The sequence below is a fragment of the Telopea speciosissima genome, chromosome 3 (genome assembly GCF_018873765.1).
Source record: "Telopea speciosissima isolate NSW1024214 ecotype Mountain lineage chromosome 3, Tspe_v1, whole genome shotgun sequence".
Classification (NCBI taxonomy): Eukaryota; Viridiplantae; Streptophyta; class Magnoliopsida; order Proteales; family Proteaceae; genus Telopea; species Telopea speciosissima.
The window spans coordinates 18,112,628-18,129,053 of NC_057918.1; the positions used below are offsets into that span (position 1 = coordinate 18,112,628).

At 37.4% G+C, this 16,426-nt stretch overlaps 2 protein-coding genes across 5 annotated transcripts in view; one reads left to right on the forward strand and one right to left on the reverse strand.

Annotated features, from left to right (window-relative positions):
* Positions 1–8,766, forward strand: part of LOC122654284 (probable RNA-dependent RNA polymerase 1) — a 32,016-nt gene extending 23,250 nt beyond the window's left edge. For all 4 annotated transcript variants that reach the window (XM_043848302.1, XM_043848299.1, XM_043848300.1 and 1 more), the window contains 3 exons: positions 4,015–5,897; positions 6,322–6,472; positions 7,716–8,766. In XM_043848302.1, coding sequence (XP_043704237.1) covers positions 4,015–5,897; positions 6,322–6,472; positions 7,716–8,531 — 2,850 coding nt within the window. In that variant the 3' untranslated portion in view covers positions 8,532–8,766. The remainder of the gene's footprint in view (positions 1–4,014; positions 5,898–6,321; positions 6,473–7,715) is intronic.
* A 721-nt stretch (positions 8,767–9,487) lies between these two features.
* On the reverse strand, positions 9,488–10,916 carry LOC122653739 (loganic acid O-methyltransferase-like). Its single transcript, XM_043847678.1, has 3 exons — positions 10,799–10,916; positions 10,050–10,706; positions 9,488–9,836 (listed from the first exon to the last, which is right to left on the reverse strand). The coding sequence occupies exons 1-3, from the start codon at positions 10,886–10,888 to the stop codon at positions 9,489–9,491; spliced, it is 1,095 nt and encodes a 364-aa protein (XP_043703613.1). The 5' UTR covers positions 10,889–10,916; the 3' UTR covers position 9,488.
* Between the last annotated feature and the right edge of the window lie 5,510 nt (positions 10,917–16,426).

Genomic DNA, 16,426 nt, shown 5'->3' on the forward strand with positions numbered 1-16,426 from the left:
TCCGAGTGGCAATAGGTAAGTCATCAGGATCCGGATTAGCTGGTAAGTCAGGAAGAGCCGGTAAGCTGAGATCTCCACCAAAGGTTGAGGACGGTACAAGAAGCGATGTAGAGGGACCGGTATTATCTGTATGGACCTGCCCAATGCGTCTCTTGTGCCGATACATTTGTACTGGAGAAGTGGATATGGGGAATACAACAGGAATGGGAGGAGGGTCAAACACCGCTAATGGATCCCTAGGCATGGTAGGTTGATCAGAAAAATAAGATGTACCTTCAAAGAAGGTTACATTTGCACTAACAAATTGCCTTTGAGTCAAAGGGTCATAACACCTATACCCCTTTTGAGTCCGAGAATAACCCAAAAATATGCACTTGGTTGACCGAGGGTCCAATTTATCACCAAGGAGATGAAGATTATGGACAAAGCAGACACACCCAAAAACTCGAGGAGGCAGGCTGAAAATCGAAACACCAGGGAATAAAATCGAAAAAAGGAGATTTATTGGCAAGAATAGACGAAGGCATACGGTTAATCAAAAAACATGCAGTAAGAACTGCATCAGGCCATAAATGTTCGGGCACTTGCATATGTAGCATGAGTGCCCAGGCAACCTCAAGTAAATGCCTATATTTCCATTGCGCTACTCCATTTTGTTGAGGAGTATAGGAACAACTAGTTTGATGAATCATTCCATTAACAACACAAAAAGAAGATATCTCAGTTTGTACAAATTCCAACGCATTATCAGACCGAAAAATTTCAATAAAAGTATTAAACTGGGTCTTTATTTCATTGCAAAAACTTTGAAATACATGTAAAAATTCAGACCGGTCCTTCAAAAGATACAACCATGTAGTTCGGGAATGGTCATCAACAAAAATGACAAAATAACGAAAACCATGTCTATTACTTGCACGACAAGGACCCCACACATCGCTATGTACTAAAGAAAATAAGGACGGGCTACGAGGCATAGAACGAGATGGATAAGTAGCACGATGATGCTTACCCAACTCGCAACCCTCACACTCTAACCTATCTGAAGACTTAAACTGGGGAAATAAAACCTTTAATCTAGACAAAGACAAATGTCCAAGCCTGTAGTGCCATCGAAAAGGGGACTCTCCACCAACAGTAGTAGCGGCAGTTGAAGCAGACGGAGCAGCACCATTCAGATAATATAGTCCATCTTTCTCACACCCTCCACCAATCTTCTTCCTTGTGTGAAGATCCTGAAAAATACAGTAAGAAGGGAAGAAAGTTAAAGAGCAATTCAAGTTTTTAGTAAGTTGACTAACAGAAAGAAGACTTAATGGAAATTGAGGAACATGTAACACAGAGGAAATGGAGAGGTTAGAATTAAGACAAATAGTGCCATTCCCAGTAACAGGGGTGGAGGAACATGGCCACAATAACGGGAGGAGTGTGAGAGTTAGATGAAATAAAACTAAAAATGGAAACTTACCAGTCATGTGAGCGGAAGCCCCCGAATCTATAATCCAGGGTGTGGAGGTAGTGGAAAGGAAGGCAACAGGTGTACCTGCATGGGCCAATGTGGCAGCGGAGGTGGATGAACCAGAAGTGGAAGTGGATGTCTCAAGACTCTTGATACGGCACATTAGCTGCTGCACCTCATCACAAAGGTTAGTGGATGAATCTCCCACGGCTGAACCAGATTTAGTGTCGTTAGGTGTAACAAAATCAGAACCATCTTCAGGAGTCGCATGATTGGCCAAGTTTTAGCCTATTTAGGCTTCCCATGCTTGGACCAGTAGGTATCAATAGTATGATTAGTCTTCCCACAATAAGTACACAGCCGGGCAGCCTTGTCAATATGCTGTCCATCATAACCACGACAACCAAATCCTCGTCCTCCCCTTGAACCACGGCCTCTAGTAGTAGTAAAAGCAGAATTTTCCTTGGGATTGCTGTCAAGTTTGGAACTAGGGGAAACAATGCGCTGCAACCTAGAGTAGGTGTCATTCAAAGTAGGGACAGATTCACCAGCAAGTAGATGCGCTTTGATATTCTTCAAACTCGGATTCAAACCAGCCAAGAACTTGGATACAAAAAACTCATTCCTTTGGGTCTTTAACTTCTTAATATCAGTAGTAAGCGGCTGGAACATATTTAGTTCTTCCATCATGCCCTTAAAAGTACTGTAATACTCCTGAAGAGATTTGTCGGATTGCTGAAATTGGAATAATTTTTCATAAAGGTCAAAGGTGCGGGTCATACTCTTCTCTTGAGAGTACGTCTCCTTGAGGTCATCCCAAACTCCCTTGGCAGTGGTATGGAACATGACATTGGCAGCGATATCCGGCTCCATGCTGTTCCATAACCAAATCAAGATAATATCATTCTCCTTCTTCTAGGTATTGTAATCCTTAGAATCTGTTGGAGGAGGATCATAAGTGATGTAGCTAAGTTTGTCCTTAGCTATAATGTAGACACGGACAGCTTGTGCCCAAAGCAAATAGTTGAAATTTCCCTTCAATTTAATGGAGGTTATCTGAATATTGACATTATCCGTGGTTGTCTTTGTGTCAGCCATAATGAGTGAAAAAAAATGTCTTCAAAAAAGAACACAGTGAGGGCAGTAGCACTAATTCAGGAAGTTCTTCAAACACTTGGTAGGCAGCAGCAATTGGTTCTGGAAGAAACAACCAAGGAGCAGAAATTCCTTGACGAAATAATGAGTAGCGAACTTAGCTAACTCCAGTAGGTAGAGGGGCAGAATACACCAACAATAGGGTGCAACAGTATGTAAAACAGCAGCAGGTCCAGAAGCCAAAACCGAGAAAACCAACCAACCAGAAGATCGAGATCAGGATGTTGGGAAGGAGACCACAAACTCAATTATGCAGCAGAAATAGTACACTGCAGTAGCAATCGACCACCATAAATAGTTCACAAAACACAGAACTTCATAACTGAACACAAAGCTTCAACAACCAGCCTCCCATATGAGATCGATAGGTGTTGGGGTTTTCTCTAGAGATCGATTCTTGCAATATTGGTTGTGGTTGATGTAGACATCCAATCAGCAACTAGTAGCAGGTAGATAGTAATAAAATCACTCCATTAATTATTGATAGGAGTGGAATTAAACCATAGTAGAAGCAGCTATCGGTGGCTGCACACCACAAGGGGAAATCGAGAAGAAGAGATCAGCAGAAAATCGAGGGGAAACTCCAATCTGATTAAGAGTGCTCTGATACCATGTTATAAAATCAGAGAATAATTAATCAGGGAGGAAGGGACCTGCGGTAGAACAGAATCTTCTATCGCAGGTCAGCCAAAGATATATTAATAACCAAATAAGAAAAATACTGTAAGGACAGAACTGCCCCTGCATAAACTGATACAATGAAAGACTAAAATAAATAAAGGAAAAGACATTTCTGCCCCTATAAACATGAATTTCAACAATTGATAAATTAAAATTTTCATTTGAATAACAATCTGTGGGTTCTTTCTTTGAAATTGATTATGAACATACTGAAGTTCTAAAGCAATTACTTATTTTTTTCCACCTATTTCTTATGTCATCTGAAAATTAGCCTTTTTGTATCACTTTGCATGCTCCAAAACAGACATCTATAAATTCTGAAGCATATGAAAAGTTTCAAAACTTTTTTTGTGGTTAATAATCATTAGCCAATTTCCCTATATCCGTTGTTGCATCTTAATGGGTTCTTTTCTTATAGTGATATGGGTCCCTAAACCCTTTTATAAATTATAAAAACAAAATATTCCTACCATGTTTAATTGTGATTCATACATAAATTTTTTATGTGACGCTGGATTGGACACACGCTTATTATAAGTTCGCAACTGATTTCAATTCAATATATCTCATTGGCTCAACCTTTCACCTCCAAATTCTACTGCCTGCAATTGACCGTTCTTACTGCAAAGTTATGTAGTCCAACAATGATGTAACTGCTTTGAACATTCGTAATCTTTCACCAAGCTTTTGATTGAAGACAGCTGACATACAAGTTTTAGGTGCTTGGTGTTCCTATGATCTATGAGAAAGCTGTATGCTCTTCAGGGCTTTCTTATAAAGTTCCTGTTTTAAACTATTTTATGGATGCTTCAAATGATCAGTGGGATAGAGCAACAGATTTCACTCACTCATTTTGTATCGGGCAATCTTCTGCCATGTGCTTGGAACTTTCATACAGCTGTGAGCTTCTGGATTTCAAAGAACATTTTGTCTACTACAAAGAAGATGAAGGTCAGTTCATTTTGAAGAGTGGATCAGCTTTCTCCCGTAATTTGGATCTAGTCCCCATTGTTGGCCCTCCTGATGTTCCTGAGCTGCAGAGATTTCCATATAATATTCTCTTTAAGGTGTGTTCCTTGGTTCAGAATGGATGCCTTGCGGGGCCAACACTTGATGCCAATTTTTTCAAGTTGGTTCATCCTGCACACAATCCAGTTAAGTACATAGAACATGCCTTGGATGAGCTGTATGATTTACAAGAATGCTGCTATGATCCTGTCAAGTGGCTCCTTGAGCAATATGAAAGATACCGTAAATCCAATCGTCAGCCTAAATCTCCTATTTCCTCAGGAACTGGCTTGGTATATGTCCGCAGGGTTCAAATAACCCCTAGTAAAGTGTACTTTTATGGTCCGGAGGTTAATGTTTCGAATCGTGTGCTACGCAACTACTCTAACTACATTGATAATTTTATTCGTGTATCTTTTGTTGATGAAGATTTCGATAAAATGTATTCAACAGATTTATCTCCACGTACATCTTCTGCTAGTGAAGAAAGGCGTACTGGAATTTATAAGAGAATACTCTCTACTCTAAGAAATGGCTTAGTTATTGGAGAAAAGAGATTCGATTTTCTTGCTTTTTCATCAAGTCAGTTGCGTGATAATTCTGCATGGATGTTTGCAAAAACAGATGATGGGCTTACAGCTGAAAAGATAAGAGATTGGATGGGTGATTTTCGTGGGATAAGAAACGTGGCAAAGTATGCTGCTAGATTGGGTCAATCTTTCAGTTCTTCCACAGCAACTCTTAACGTTTCTAAGCATGAATTTGAAATTATCCGTGACATAGAGCTGGAAAGAGGTCGGATGAAATATGTCTTCTCAGATGGGATTGGCAAAATTTCTGCTGATTTCGCTAGGAGAGTTGCAAAAAAATGTGGCTTAACAAGTTCTACTCCATCTGCCTTTCAAATAAGATATGGTGGCTACAAGGGTGTTGTGGCTGTAGATCCTACATCAACAATGAAATTATCCTTGAGGAAGAGCATGTGTAAGTATGAATCACAAAACACAAAACTAGATGTTCTGGCATGGAGCAAGTATCAGCCTTGCTTTCTCAATCGTCAGATAATCACTCTTTTGTCAACACTTGGTGTGAGAGATCATATTTTTCAAGAGAAGCAGAGGCATGTTGTAGACAAACTGGATGTTATTCTAACTGATCCATTGAAGGCACTAGAAGCACTCGAGCAGATGTCTCCAGGTGAAAACAGTAATGTTCTCAAGGAAATGTTAATGTGTGGTTATGAGCCTGATGCTGAACCATTCCTTTCGATGATGCTACAAACATTCCGGGCAGCAAAGCTGCACGAACTGCGGACGAAGACAAGGATATTTGTTCCAAATGGAAGATCATTAATGGGATGCCTAGATGAAACTGGAACTTTGGAATATGGGCAAGTATTTGTCCAAGTTTCTAGCATATGGCGCATGTTTGGTGGAAATGAATCAGACCAGCAAAAAATTATTGTTAAGGGAAATGTAACTGTTGCTAAAAACCCATGCTTGCATCCTGGTGATGTGCGTGTTTTGCAAGCCATTGATGTCCCAGCATTGAACCATATGGTTAATTGCATTGTTTTCCCACAAAAAGGAGCAAGGTGAGACATTTCACATGGCTATTTATACTTTTAATAGAATTGAGTCTGCGATATTTTTCTGATCTCAATTCAGGATCTAAGTTTGACTTTGCATTAAACAGATGCTTATGCATACATAGGTTATACCATCCTCGATGTTACTTTACCTGAATTTTATTTTTACTCCAGTGGTCGAGGCCCTCTCTCTCTCTCTCTCTTCTTAAAGCTTGGGTTTTCTTATAGAACTGAAACACGTGGATGGTTTGAATGCTTATATAGCATAAGCTCCTAATCAATTGCTTTGACAACAGAAAGGGTTGAGGCCCTCCTCTTTCTCTCCTCAAATAGTTTGCTCTTATTTCATTCCTTTGTTGTAAATGCTCTGTATGATCTTAACTTTTCCTTGTGTGAAACTAGTTTCTTGTTTTCTGAACTGTGGTTGTAGACCACACCCGAATGAATGTTCAGGAAGTGATTTAGATGGAGATATATACTTTGTAAGTTGGGACCCTGCCCTTATTCCACCTCGTCAAATCCAACCCATGGAGTATGTCCCAGCAGAAACTATTTCCCTGGACCACGACGTTACAATTGAGGTACTAGTCTTGCACATAATAATGTATGATGAAATTCTGGAACTTATTAGTACTTCTCGCTATAGATTTTTGGTTCCGACTAACTCATTTATTTAGTGCTTGCCATGAAGTTGTCCTTGTATTGATCATCGTGAGACAATTGGATAATGAAGAATGTTCCTTGCAACTTCTTATGGTCTTATATATATGGATTTATTATGTAAATGCTACCTCATCATCCAATGCTAAAGTTTATGCATGTTCATAGTATCAAATGACTAGCAATTTGATTTTTACCTAGCAACCTGTACACATGGGTTCCCATGAGGATTGACTAATGCCTTGGAGATTTGGATCTCCATCAAATATTCAAACGTATAGTTTATTTTATCACAATCTTTTCATCAATTTTATTTCTTCATATTTACTTTCTGTTTCTTCCTTTCACTTTTGATAACGATTCTTGAGCATTCTCTTGTATGGGTTCAACTGAAGCTATGCGAGCTTCCATACAAGAAACTGATACATACTGCAGTTCTAGAACTATTTTCTCTAAGCATTATCCTTGACAGTGCTAATTACTATTTGTTTCAACACCCCCCCCCCCCACTCGCCCCAAAAAAAAAAAAATTTTGTCAAGGTGACTAGGGCGTTGGAGGGGGCGTCTAGGTGTGCAGTATATGACCATATGTATTATTTAATATAACAATGATAATATTATATAATTATGCCTATATATATATTGGTAAGAATATAATTATGTTTATATGCAACATAGAAGCCATATCAATGCAATATGATATAATTATGGTAGTAATGACCTAATATGAGAAAACCAACATATAATAAATAAAGCATATGCTATAATACAAGCATATTCATAAAAAATAAAAATAAAAAACAATAAACATAAATCAACATAAACTCGTGAAGTGTCAACAAAGTATGCTATTGCCGTGGACCCAAGAAAGAATCTGGACGCCTAGGCATCCCTTGAAAACTATTGGGGAAAACAAAATTGGTTAACTTGCTTTCTGGAAAAGGCATCTGCTTGATATGTATCCAACATCTCCATGGTTTGATGTTAAAACTTGAGTTTAGGCCATGTTTTTTTTGACAAATCTATTTCAAGGTGTGCTTCTAATTGTCAGTTGCATTCATTTTGTACTTCTAAGATCAATGGTTTTAGAGTCTTACACTAGTTCCTCATCATGATGTTGAACTGAAAATCCCCTGGTGGCATTTCTTTTTCTTCTTGTTACAGCAAGTTGAGGAGTACTTCACGAACTACATAGTGAATGAAAGCCTTGGAATCATTGCAAATGCTCACACAGTATTGGCTGACAAGGAACCAGAGAAGGCAGAAAGCAAGAACTGTATGGAGCTTGCAAGGCTTTTCTCAATTGCTGTCGATTTCCCAAAGACTGGTGTACCAGCTGAAATTCCAGATCATCTATATGTCAGGGAATATCCAGATTTCATGGAAAAGCTTGACAAGCCAACCTACGAATCACGGAGAGTGATTGGGAAACTGTACAGAGAGATAAAATTCAAAGCATCACACACATCCTTTACAAAATTTACTCAGGAGGTGGCAAGGAGATCTTATGACCCTGACATGGAGGTTGATGGCTTTGAGGATTACATCGATGATGCTTATTATTACAAAGGTGAGTATGATTCTGAGTTGGGAAACCTGATGAATTTTTATGGGATCAAAACTGAGGCACAAATCCTCAGTGAGAGTACCACGAAGATAGCAAAATCATTCTCAAAGAAATGCGATCCAGATGCAATGGGATTGGCAGTTAGGTCTTTAAAGAAGAAGGCAAGGAGATGGTTTGACAAGGGACTAGAGTCAGGCTCACCACCCGACGAGGTATATGCCAAGGCATCAGCTTGGTATCATGTAACATATCATCCTTCTCACTGGGGATGTTATAAGGAGGGAAGGAATCGGGACCATTACCTGAGTTTTCCATGGTGTGTCTATGATAAGCTCGTAAAGATCAAGAAGGACAAAAGCAGTATCAGAAGGTCACTGGAACGCAACTTTGCAGATGGTTTGAGGCTCGATTGAAAAGCATGGTACACGTGATCAAATTTCTGATGTTGCTTATTCTGCTGTATGTTTGGTTTGGCAGAAACCATTTAGTTGTGTGAATAGGTAGGGCTTTGATTGAACCAACTGTAGGTAATGTAAATAGGAAATTGAAAGCTTGATCAAACTGCTGAATATTGCGTTTCTAGTTGCTGATGCTACTATTAATATTTGAATCCACAGTTTGCACCATTTGGATTGGTATTCTCTTTTCCATATATTTATATACATAGGCCAAAGGGGGTGTGGTTTTATTTGGACAATATATTTTCAGCACCCATGGCTATTTTTTTTCACGTAGAGGGGGATTTGCTCTTTACCTAAGAGGTGTTGTTGACTTTTCATTTCAACCAGTTTGTTATTAACATTCTGAAATGTGAGATTGGATTGTTATATACACAGGTGGAGTTCTTGTTTTTGTTTTTGTGAAATAAGTAGGGTAGGTATATTATACTTAAACGCCCCCCTAAACCCTCTAAAATGAATGATGTGGATCCAGATCCTCTACTGCCGAGCTGTCGCAGGACTGTGCTGCCTAGACATGATGCTGCTTGCAATGACCGCCTTACCCTCATTCGGGCAAGGCATTTGGGCAGGGGAAAACAGTTGACCCAAAAAAATTCACAATAAAACTTATCCAAGACTGTAAAAATAGGAGAGTGGGGAATCCATCCAGTCATTATAGGTCGAAACAAAGGGAAAAACTATGAAATGGGTAGTGATACAGGTACCAATCTATTGCGTCATTGTCTTTTATTTTCTAAAAGCAATTGTTGTCTTTATGAAAAGAGGGAAAAAACAAAGATAAAGCAAGTCCTCCTGACTTCTGATACCATCATCCATGAGGTGTGTGTGCTTAGTGGGAGAGATTGAGATATTCAAATAAGTCTCTAAACAAAGAGGTGCACAAGAAAAGCCAATTAAGAACATCCGTCATCAATCCATTATTGATTGGCGTTTGAGAACCACAAATAATTGAGTTGATCTCTTGAAGATAGCATCTAAGAACTGAGGAAACTCTTCTAATTTATGAAAGACCCGATCATACAGTTCATCTATGATTTCACTTCCAAAGTGTTGCTTGATCATTTCCTCTGTAATAGCTCTTGTATGCTTCGTTACTGCTGGTGCATTAGTCACTGCAACATCTCTTGTTCTTGTCACCAGCTCAAATCTTTCAATGTTGAAACATCTGTTTCTCCCAAGCAACTCCTTAACCTCCTGGCAAAATGGGCTATAGACAGGGAAATTGAAGGAATCCACCTTAGCTTCACTCACTAATCCCTGTAAAATTTCCAATTTTTTTTTTTTTTTTCTGGGTGAATGATTAATATATTCAACGAAGTCCAAGAATTCTTCCTTCCAAAATCGAAGGAAAAAATTGACGGAGAAAATTTCACAACAAAACAACAGTCTATCCCTACAATTGAATCAAGCTATAAGGAAAATCCGAAAATAGAAACAGAGGAAAGAGAGATAAATGGAATGGTGACTTACCATCTTAGCCATATCCATGAGGCAATACCCTAGAATATCAAGGGTTGCATTAACGGCTTGGAAACGAGATGACCCATCTGGAATACCTGTCATGATAAGAACCATCAAACCTCCACACACAAGTTCTTCTGCTCTAGCATTCAAGAAGGATTCAAAATCAATGGCAAATTGAGAAGCATAAGCCTCCACCACTTCCTTTGAGGAGCTTGGGTAACTGATTTTCCCTTTATTCCATGCAGGAGAGTTAATGTCTGTAATCTCTTTTGGTAGTTTAGAGAGATAATGGAGAGCAAAAGAAGAGTGCACAAAATGGAGAGATGCCTTAGGAAATAAACGAATGTAGAAAGATCCCGGTACACCGGCGGCGAAGTATTGTTTGTCTGGAGGGAAAGAAGTGAAGAGAGTGTTGAAATCATTGGCTGTATGGTCATTGAAGAAAACTTGGAATTCAGGAATTTTTGAAATCAAGCCTTGAGATTGATACTTTAGCTCTGTTGCTTCCATTATGTCATGCATTGAAGTAAAGGTATTGGGTCCAACTGAACAGCCCAAATCTGCAATTCGAAATGTATTTGTAATAGGAGAGAGATGTTTGATGTCAAGATTCTCTGCAATTGCTTCATTGATCATTTCTTTTATATTGTCCAGAGCATCTCTCTGCAAATAAACAAAAACAGAGAAGCCAAGTTTCTCACCATCACTTAATCAAAATCATAAGAAATTATATCATCTATTGCTTAAATCAGTACCTGACAGTAGGAGTTCTTAGTGTAGCTGTAAGGGCCATCTCCACCTTTCATTGGTAAAGCATTGGGCGATGTGATCTCTTCTCCTCCCATCTCTCTCTCTCTCTTTCTCTCTGTGTCTCTCTGAGTTTGCAATCCACGAAATAAGATGATTCTTATGTAGGATTGGATTGGGTTGAGACCTGAGTAGAGAAGGTATAATTAGAAACTATTATTTAAGTTTCAATTTCGAAGTTTGCACAAAAAATAGTGGGAGGCTTCGAGTTCCGAAGAAAAGATAAAAAGGAAATAATAAAATAGAGTGACATTTCGTGAGTGATTTGTGGGATTTGTATGTGTTTCCCACCGACATCACTGCAAAAGGAGTGGAATATTGCCATGAACAGTAATTGCAGAAGTCATTAAACGGGTGGAGAATTCCTTCTGTGAGATTTGTCTGTCTAGTGTTGCCAAGCGTGAGCCACCGGTTCGGTTCATGGGTCAATTTTGGTTTGACTAATGAATTGAATGTAACTGTCTAACGGGCGAAATTTTGCTGCTACTCGGAGAATCAAAAAAGGTATTTTGGTAAATGTTATAAACTAGGAGGGTATTTGTGAACCCTAAGGGGAAGGGAATTATTTCAATTCTTTGGCTGTAAGCTCAGATAACAAAAACATTCATGCAACCTTGGTAGCAGCAAAATTTTTTTTCCTACCGAACTGATTAGAAAACCATGCAGTCTAGACTTCCATGCATTCATATAAGGGTGCAACTTGTCAACAATGCGGTGAACTAAAGAATTGTAATGTTTTATTTAAGGGAGAAGCGAAATGACGGTCACACTCTCAATAGAAAGGCGGAAATCCTTGAGGGCATGACAGTCATTTCATGCGGTTCTGTGTCTAAGCACAGAGGCCACGTGCCCCACACGACCAAGTAGCTTTCTAATTTTTTTTTTTAATCTATGTCATTTTATTTTTAAAAATTATTTAATATAGTAGTAGAGGTAAAAAAGGATTTTTAAAAGATTGAAATAATTTAATGGGTAAGAGAATGCAAACTAGTCGTATAGCCCCTGCACCAGTGTGATAACCAATGAAGTACCCACAGAGGCATTACTTTGAATACAATTTTTCGATTTTACTGGAGGCTGAACGATCTTTTCATGCACAAAGGCATTGGCTTATGTCTAGGCATAGGAACCATGTTAACCATGCGATCTCGATTACATTCTTCTTCCTATAAAATGATAGGATTTAATCTCATTAAAAATATGTATTATTTTAAATGAAAAAGTTTTCCGCTACCGTGGGTGAAGGAAAACAATGATTATCATTGACCATAAATGTCTGCCCCTCCCCCTTATTTACAAATGACGATATAATACCCTCGCTTGTGTGAAACCCTCTGGATATCATCTAAATCCCTCGATTTCCCTTAACGGTGGGTGTGAGAAAATTCAGTCTTTATCTTAAAAAAAAAATAAAGTTACGATTCACTTTTCACCAATTTTGGTTGCAACAAAATTTTCCCTGCTTCTAATTAACTAGGCACGTTAGGCACTATTAGCAACACTTTTGCTTTGTGGGAGTATTTCTTGCTAAGAGTTCTAGTAAGTTTGTGTTCTTGGTGAGCACTTTCGAGAAAAAAAGAGCACGATCTTGAGAGAGAGAGAGAGAGAGTGTGGGTCTACAAACCTACCAATATTATTTTGCATGCATATCTACTCTTAGAAACTTAAAAAAAATGCCTTAAACACTCCTTCCCAACAATTTTCAAATAAAAATGGAATTGGAAATCGAATATGTGCCATTTCTTATCCGAATTGGCAGAAATTGACCAGAATCAACTATAAACGAAGTAGACTCGGTGGGAACTGAAGAGAATTACAGCCGATTCCAGTCCAAATCAGCTGATTTATCGATTTGATTTTTAATTTTCAAAACCGTACTCCCTCTGAAGTGTTATCAAATGCAGCCTAAGACCGGGTTTGGAGGCAAATCTCCCTCCTACGATTCTAATACGCTCGGTCAGTAATAGTTACTGGTCGACCCTATTGTAGTCATTGTCCAAACTTTTGCCTTTGTTATAAAAGAGATTTTTTTTTTTTTATTTATTTATTTTTTTTATTATGGATTTAAAAAAATTTATTACTTATTTATGAGTATTGAATGTGATGAAAGATACGTCCTCAATGATGTAACATAGGAATTATTTAATAGAATTATCCAAGTAGGATCCGACAAGTGAAAAGGAATTTTAATATAATCTATTTAACAAGAGTTTATTAAAATATAGAAATAAAAGCTATTAAGAGATTCTCTCAGCCAATAACTTTTGGACTTCGTATGATGCACTTTAAGTCCCATCACTTCTTGGATTTAAAAGATCAATATTCTCAAACCTCATCCAACATTCACCATGAATGAAGAAAAACTCAGCCTTTTCTTGAAAAGATCAGTGGTTAATTATGATTCTTCCTCATCTCATGTATTAATTTATGCATTAAAAGAAGGAGGACCAACTTTTCCTCGATCCCGTTCACCATAGGGCAAGAGAGGGTATTATACAAACATATTAAAACCCTATAGGGATATGTGAACTCTAGAATGATGGGTGAGTCGTCATCTATGAGAAGAGAAAAACTTTCTCCAAAGAATAATGTGATATTTTCATCTGTTAGAAGGAAAAAGAATGGATCAAGATTGGTCACAAGTTAGAATTCAATCATTTCCCCTCTCAATTAATGGAAGGGCATACCCTTTCATGTATCCCATGCACCCGATCTTAATCTTCTTCAATTCTTAAAATGTGGCAGTGTGGTAGTGCTAGAAGGAGATGTCGACATCTGGCAGCTGCCGCATTCAATGGTCCGAGCTCATTGATATGGACCATTGGATGCTACAGTTGCCAGGTGTCGACATCTCCACCTAGCACTGTCACACTGCCACACTTTAATAAGGAATTTGAGAGGATTATTTTCCTTCATGCATACCTCTATACTCAATGTACTTTCTTGGTTGTCTAGAAATTTTATACTTAATTTTGTCTTCTCCATTCATTGAAACTTTACATGTGAACAAAGGACCATGGGGTCTATATATCTACCTAATTTTAACATCATTTGATTTAACACGCAATAGATACTGCCAACAAAAGAATCCTTCTTAGTTGGGCCAATCACAAAAATCTCATAATTGCAAGTGTCGTATAGACCATGGCTGGTGTTATAAGCTTTTTCATGCATTTATACAAGTGATTGTTTTATTGCATTATGTAGGTCCACTTAAAATAAATACTATTTTATAAATAATTAATTAATAATATTTTGAGGTGCCCAATTAATTAAAAAAAGTCATCTAAAAAAAGTTTAATTAAAATAAAATTCATTTCCACCAAAATTATTAGTAATTATAAGAGAACTGACAATAAATTTTGTTTTTTTCTCTCTTGTCCTAGATCCATGATAAATTGATTTTTTTTTCCTTTTTTTTTTTTTTTTTTTTTTTTGTCCTACTAGATTCATGATTCACTATCTTACTTGCAGATATATAATTATTATCTTTCTTCATAATGTATTGGTTGCTAATCTTAAGTAAACTTAAATGAAAAATCAAGTTTTTGGTTAAATAGGAAGATGTTGAATCTGCTGATTTAATTGCCTAGTATATTTCAAATTTGGCAGATCTTTTAACTTTTTTGTTTTTAATGGGTGTCGGTTTCATAGAATATAAAAAGAAAAAGTATGCGTAAGTATATCTGTAAGTATAGTGTGAATGACATAAGGCATGAGGTAAAAATGGGGAATCAAGAGAGCTAGACCAAGTCATGTCTAGGATGGGCAAGGAATAAATTAATTGATTAGGCATTAGTTTTTTGGCCGGTTCTAAATAATTTATAGGAGAGGGTTCTCTGAGTAAGCATTATAGAACAGCGCACCAATTGTTAGGGTTGGATATGCCATGTATTTTGCAACGGTTCATATAATTGTAATTGGGTTTGTATTTGTAATTGTGACGAGTTTTATGTTCGGGGTATAATTGTAATTGTGTGGAGATTAGGGTTTTAGATTTCTCTATATATTGTCTCTGTGTGAAAAACCTTAGGCACAAGCAAACGAGAGCACTTTGTGAGGTGAAGAGTAGCGTATAGAGTTTTTCAAGAAATAATGAAAAATCATATCTCTAGTACTGTCGGGTAGATGTAGGCAATTTTACCAATCCACGGTAAATTCCTATTAGTGTATGTGATTATTTGCTTAAAGAATTCTTTCTCGTGATTACGAATTCATCCCCAACAAGTGAGGCACAACCGTAAAACAAAACCGTATCATACATTAAATTAAGGACAGCGAAGTCATTTCATATGTGAAAGAGAGAAACAAACACAAAGATACTAGTATAGCTTCACCGACGACTCAAAAAACCTTTTCCCATAATTTATTCTAGGCCTAACTTTCATTCATGAAGCTAAATCTTATAAATACAATTCCTTTATAAATCCAATATTTCATCGCAAGGCTTAACATCAATAGATAGAGTTCTAATTAACCATATATGTATGATTCAATTTCAACTACAAATCATGATTATTAGGGCCATAATCTATGTAGCAATATTTATTTCTAAATAATATGTATCACATATTTGCACCAAATCTAGACTTAAACATGTAAGTATACATTAGTACTTAACATAACAAATTCATTGATTCCTAACAACAAACAACAAATACAAACTGACAAATTAAGGTGGGGAAAGGGTTCTTGAATTGGTTTCACCATAGCATAAAAGCTTACCTGATCGATCTGCATATATTTACAATCACGTGGTATATTGGATGAGGTTGAAATTTGATGGATAGGTACATGAAAGGTTCCCTATATATTTCACATCTTAAGTTTCAATTCAAACAAAATTTGCCACGTGGTAAGTTAAAGTATTACAAATTATAGACTATTAATAGAATGCACTAATGGATGTATGTACATTATGAGAACGTAAATCATTGGGTTTTGAGGCTGAAATTTGACATGCAAAAATTAGAAAATCATTTCTTAAGTATCCAATGGTTAGATTGGACAAATCACCCTTCCCCCACAACACAATTAGATATATGCAAATAAGGAAATATTTCACCATCTGAGCTAGTTTCATTAAGGGGATCTTTGAGGAAGTTTTCTTGGAGCCAGTCACGGTGGAGGAGGAGGAATTCCTTCACCATGGCCATCATTAACTTTGGATATATGGATGTCAAGAACAATGAAAATACTTTTTTGTTTTTTCAATAACCCCTTATATTAGAGATTCAAAATTCTTATCTTTAAGGGCAAGATATTTTTGCTTGGTTGCGTAGCCCCTTATACATCAAGGTGGGGGGCCAATGATAACATGAATAGAGACATCAATATGGATGTGATTTTTATTTCAGGGGCAGAACGATAATTTCACATGCTCTGCTGAAAGAAAAACTTTTGGTACAATGGTCCTATGGGAAGCACGGTCGTAAAAATGGGGATCGGAAGTTGGATTGCCGATTTAAATTAAAAAGAATGAGGCCGATTCCGATTCCTATTCCAATTCCAATTCCGTTAAATTAGAAGGGGCTTATGTGGATCATCCATTTTTGTCGGAGTCGAATCGACCGATC

Excerpts from the sequence above, each read along its gene's own strand:
- LOC122653739 (XM_043847678.1), bottom strand. The coding sequence starts at position 10,888 with ATGGGAGGAGAAGAGATCACATCGCCCAATGCTTTACCAATGAAAGGT. Across the intron at positions 10,707-10,798 it reads CTAAGAACTCCTACTGTCAG|AGAGATGCTCTGGACAATAT; the intron begins GTACTGATTTAA and ends GTTTATTTGCAG. Across the intron at positions 9,837-10,049 it reads TCATGGATATGGCTAAGATG|GGATTAGTGAGTGAAGCTAA; the intron begins GTAAGTCACCAT and ends GAAATTTTACAG.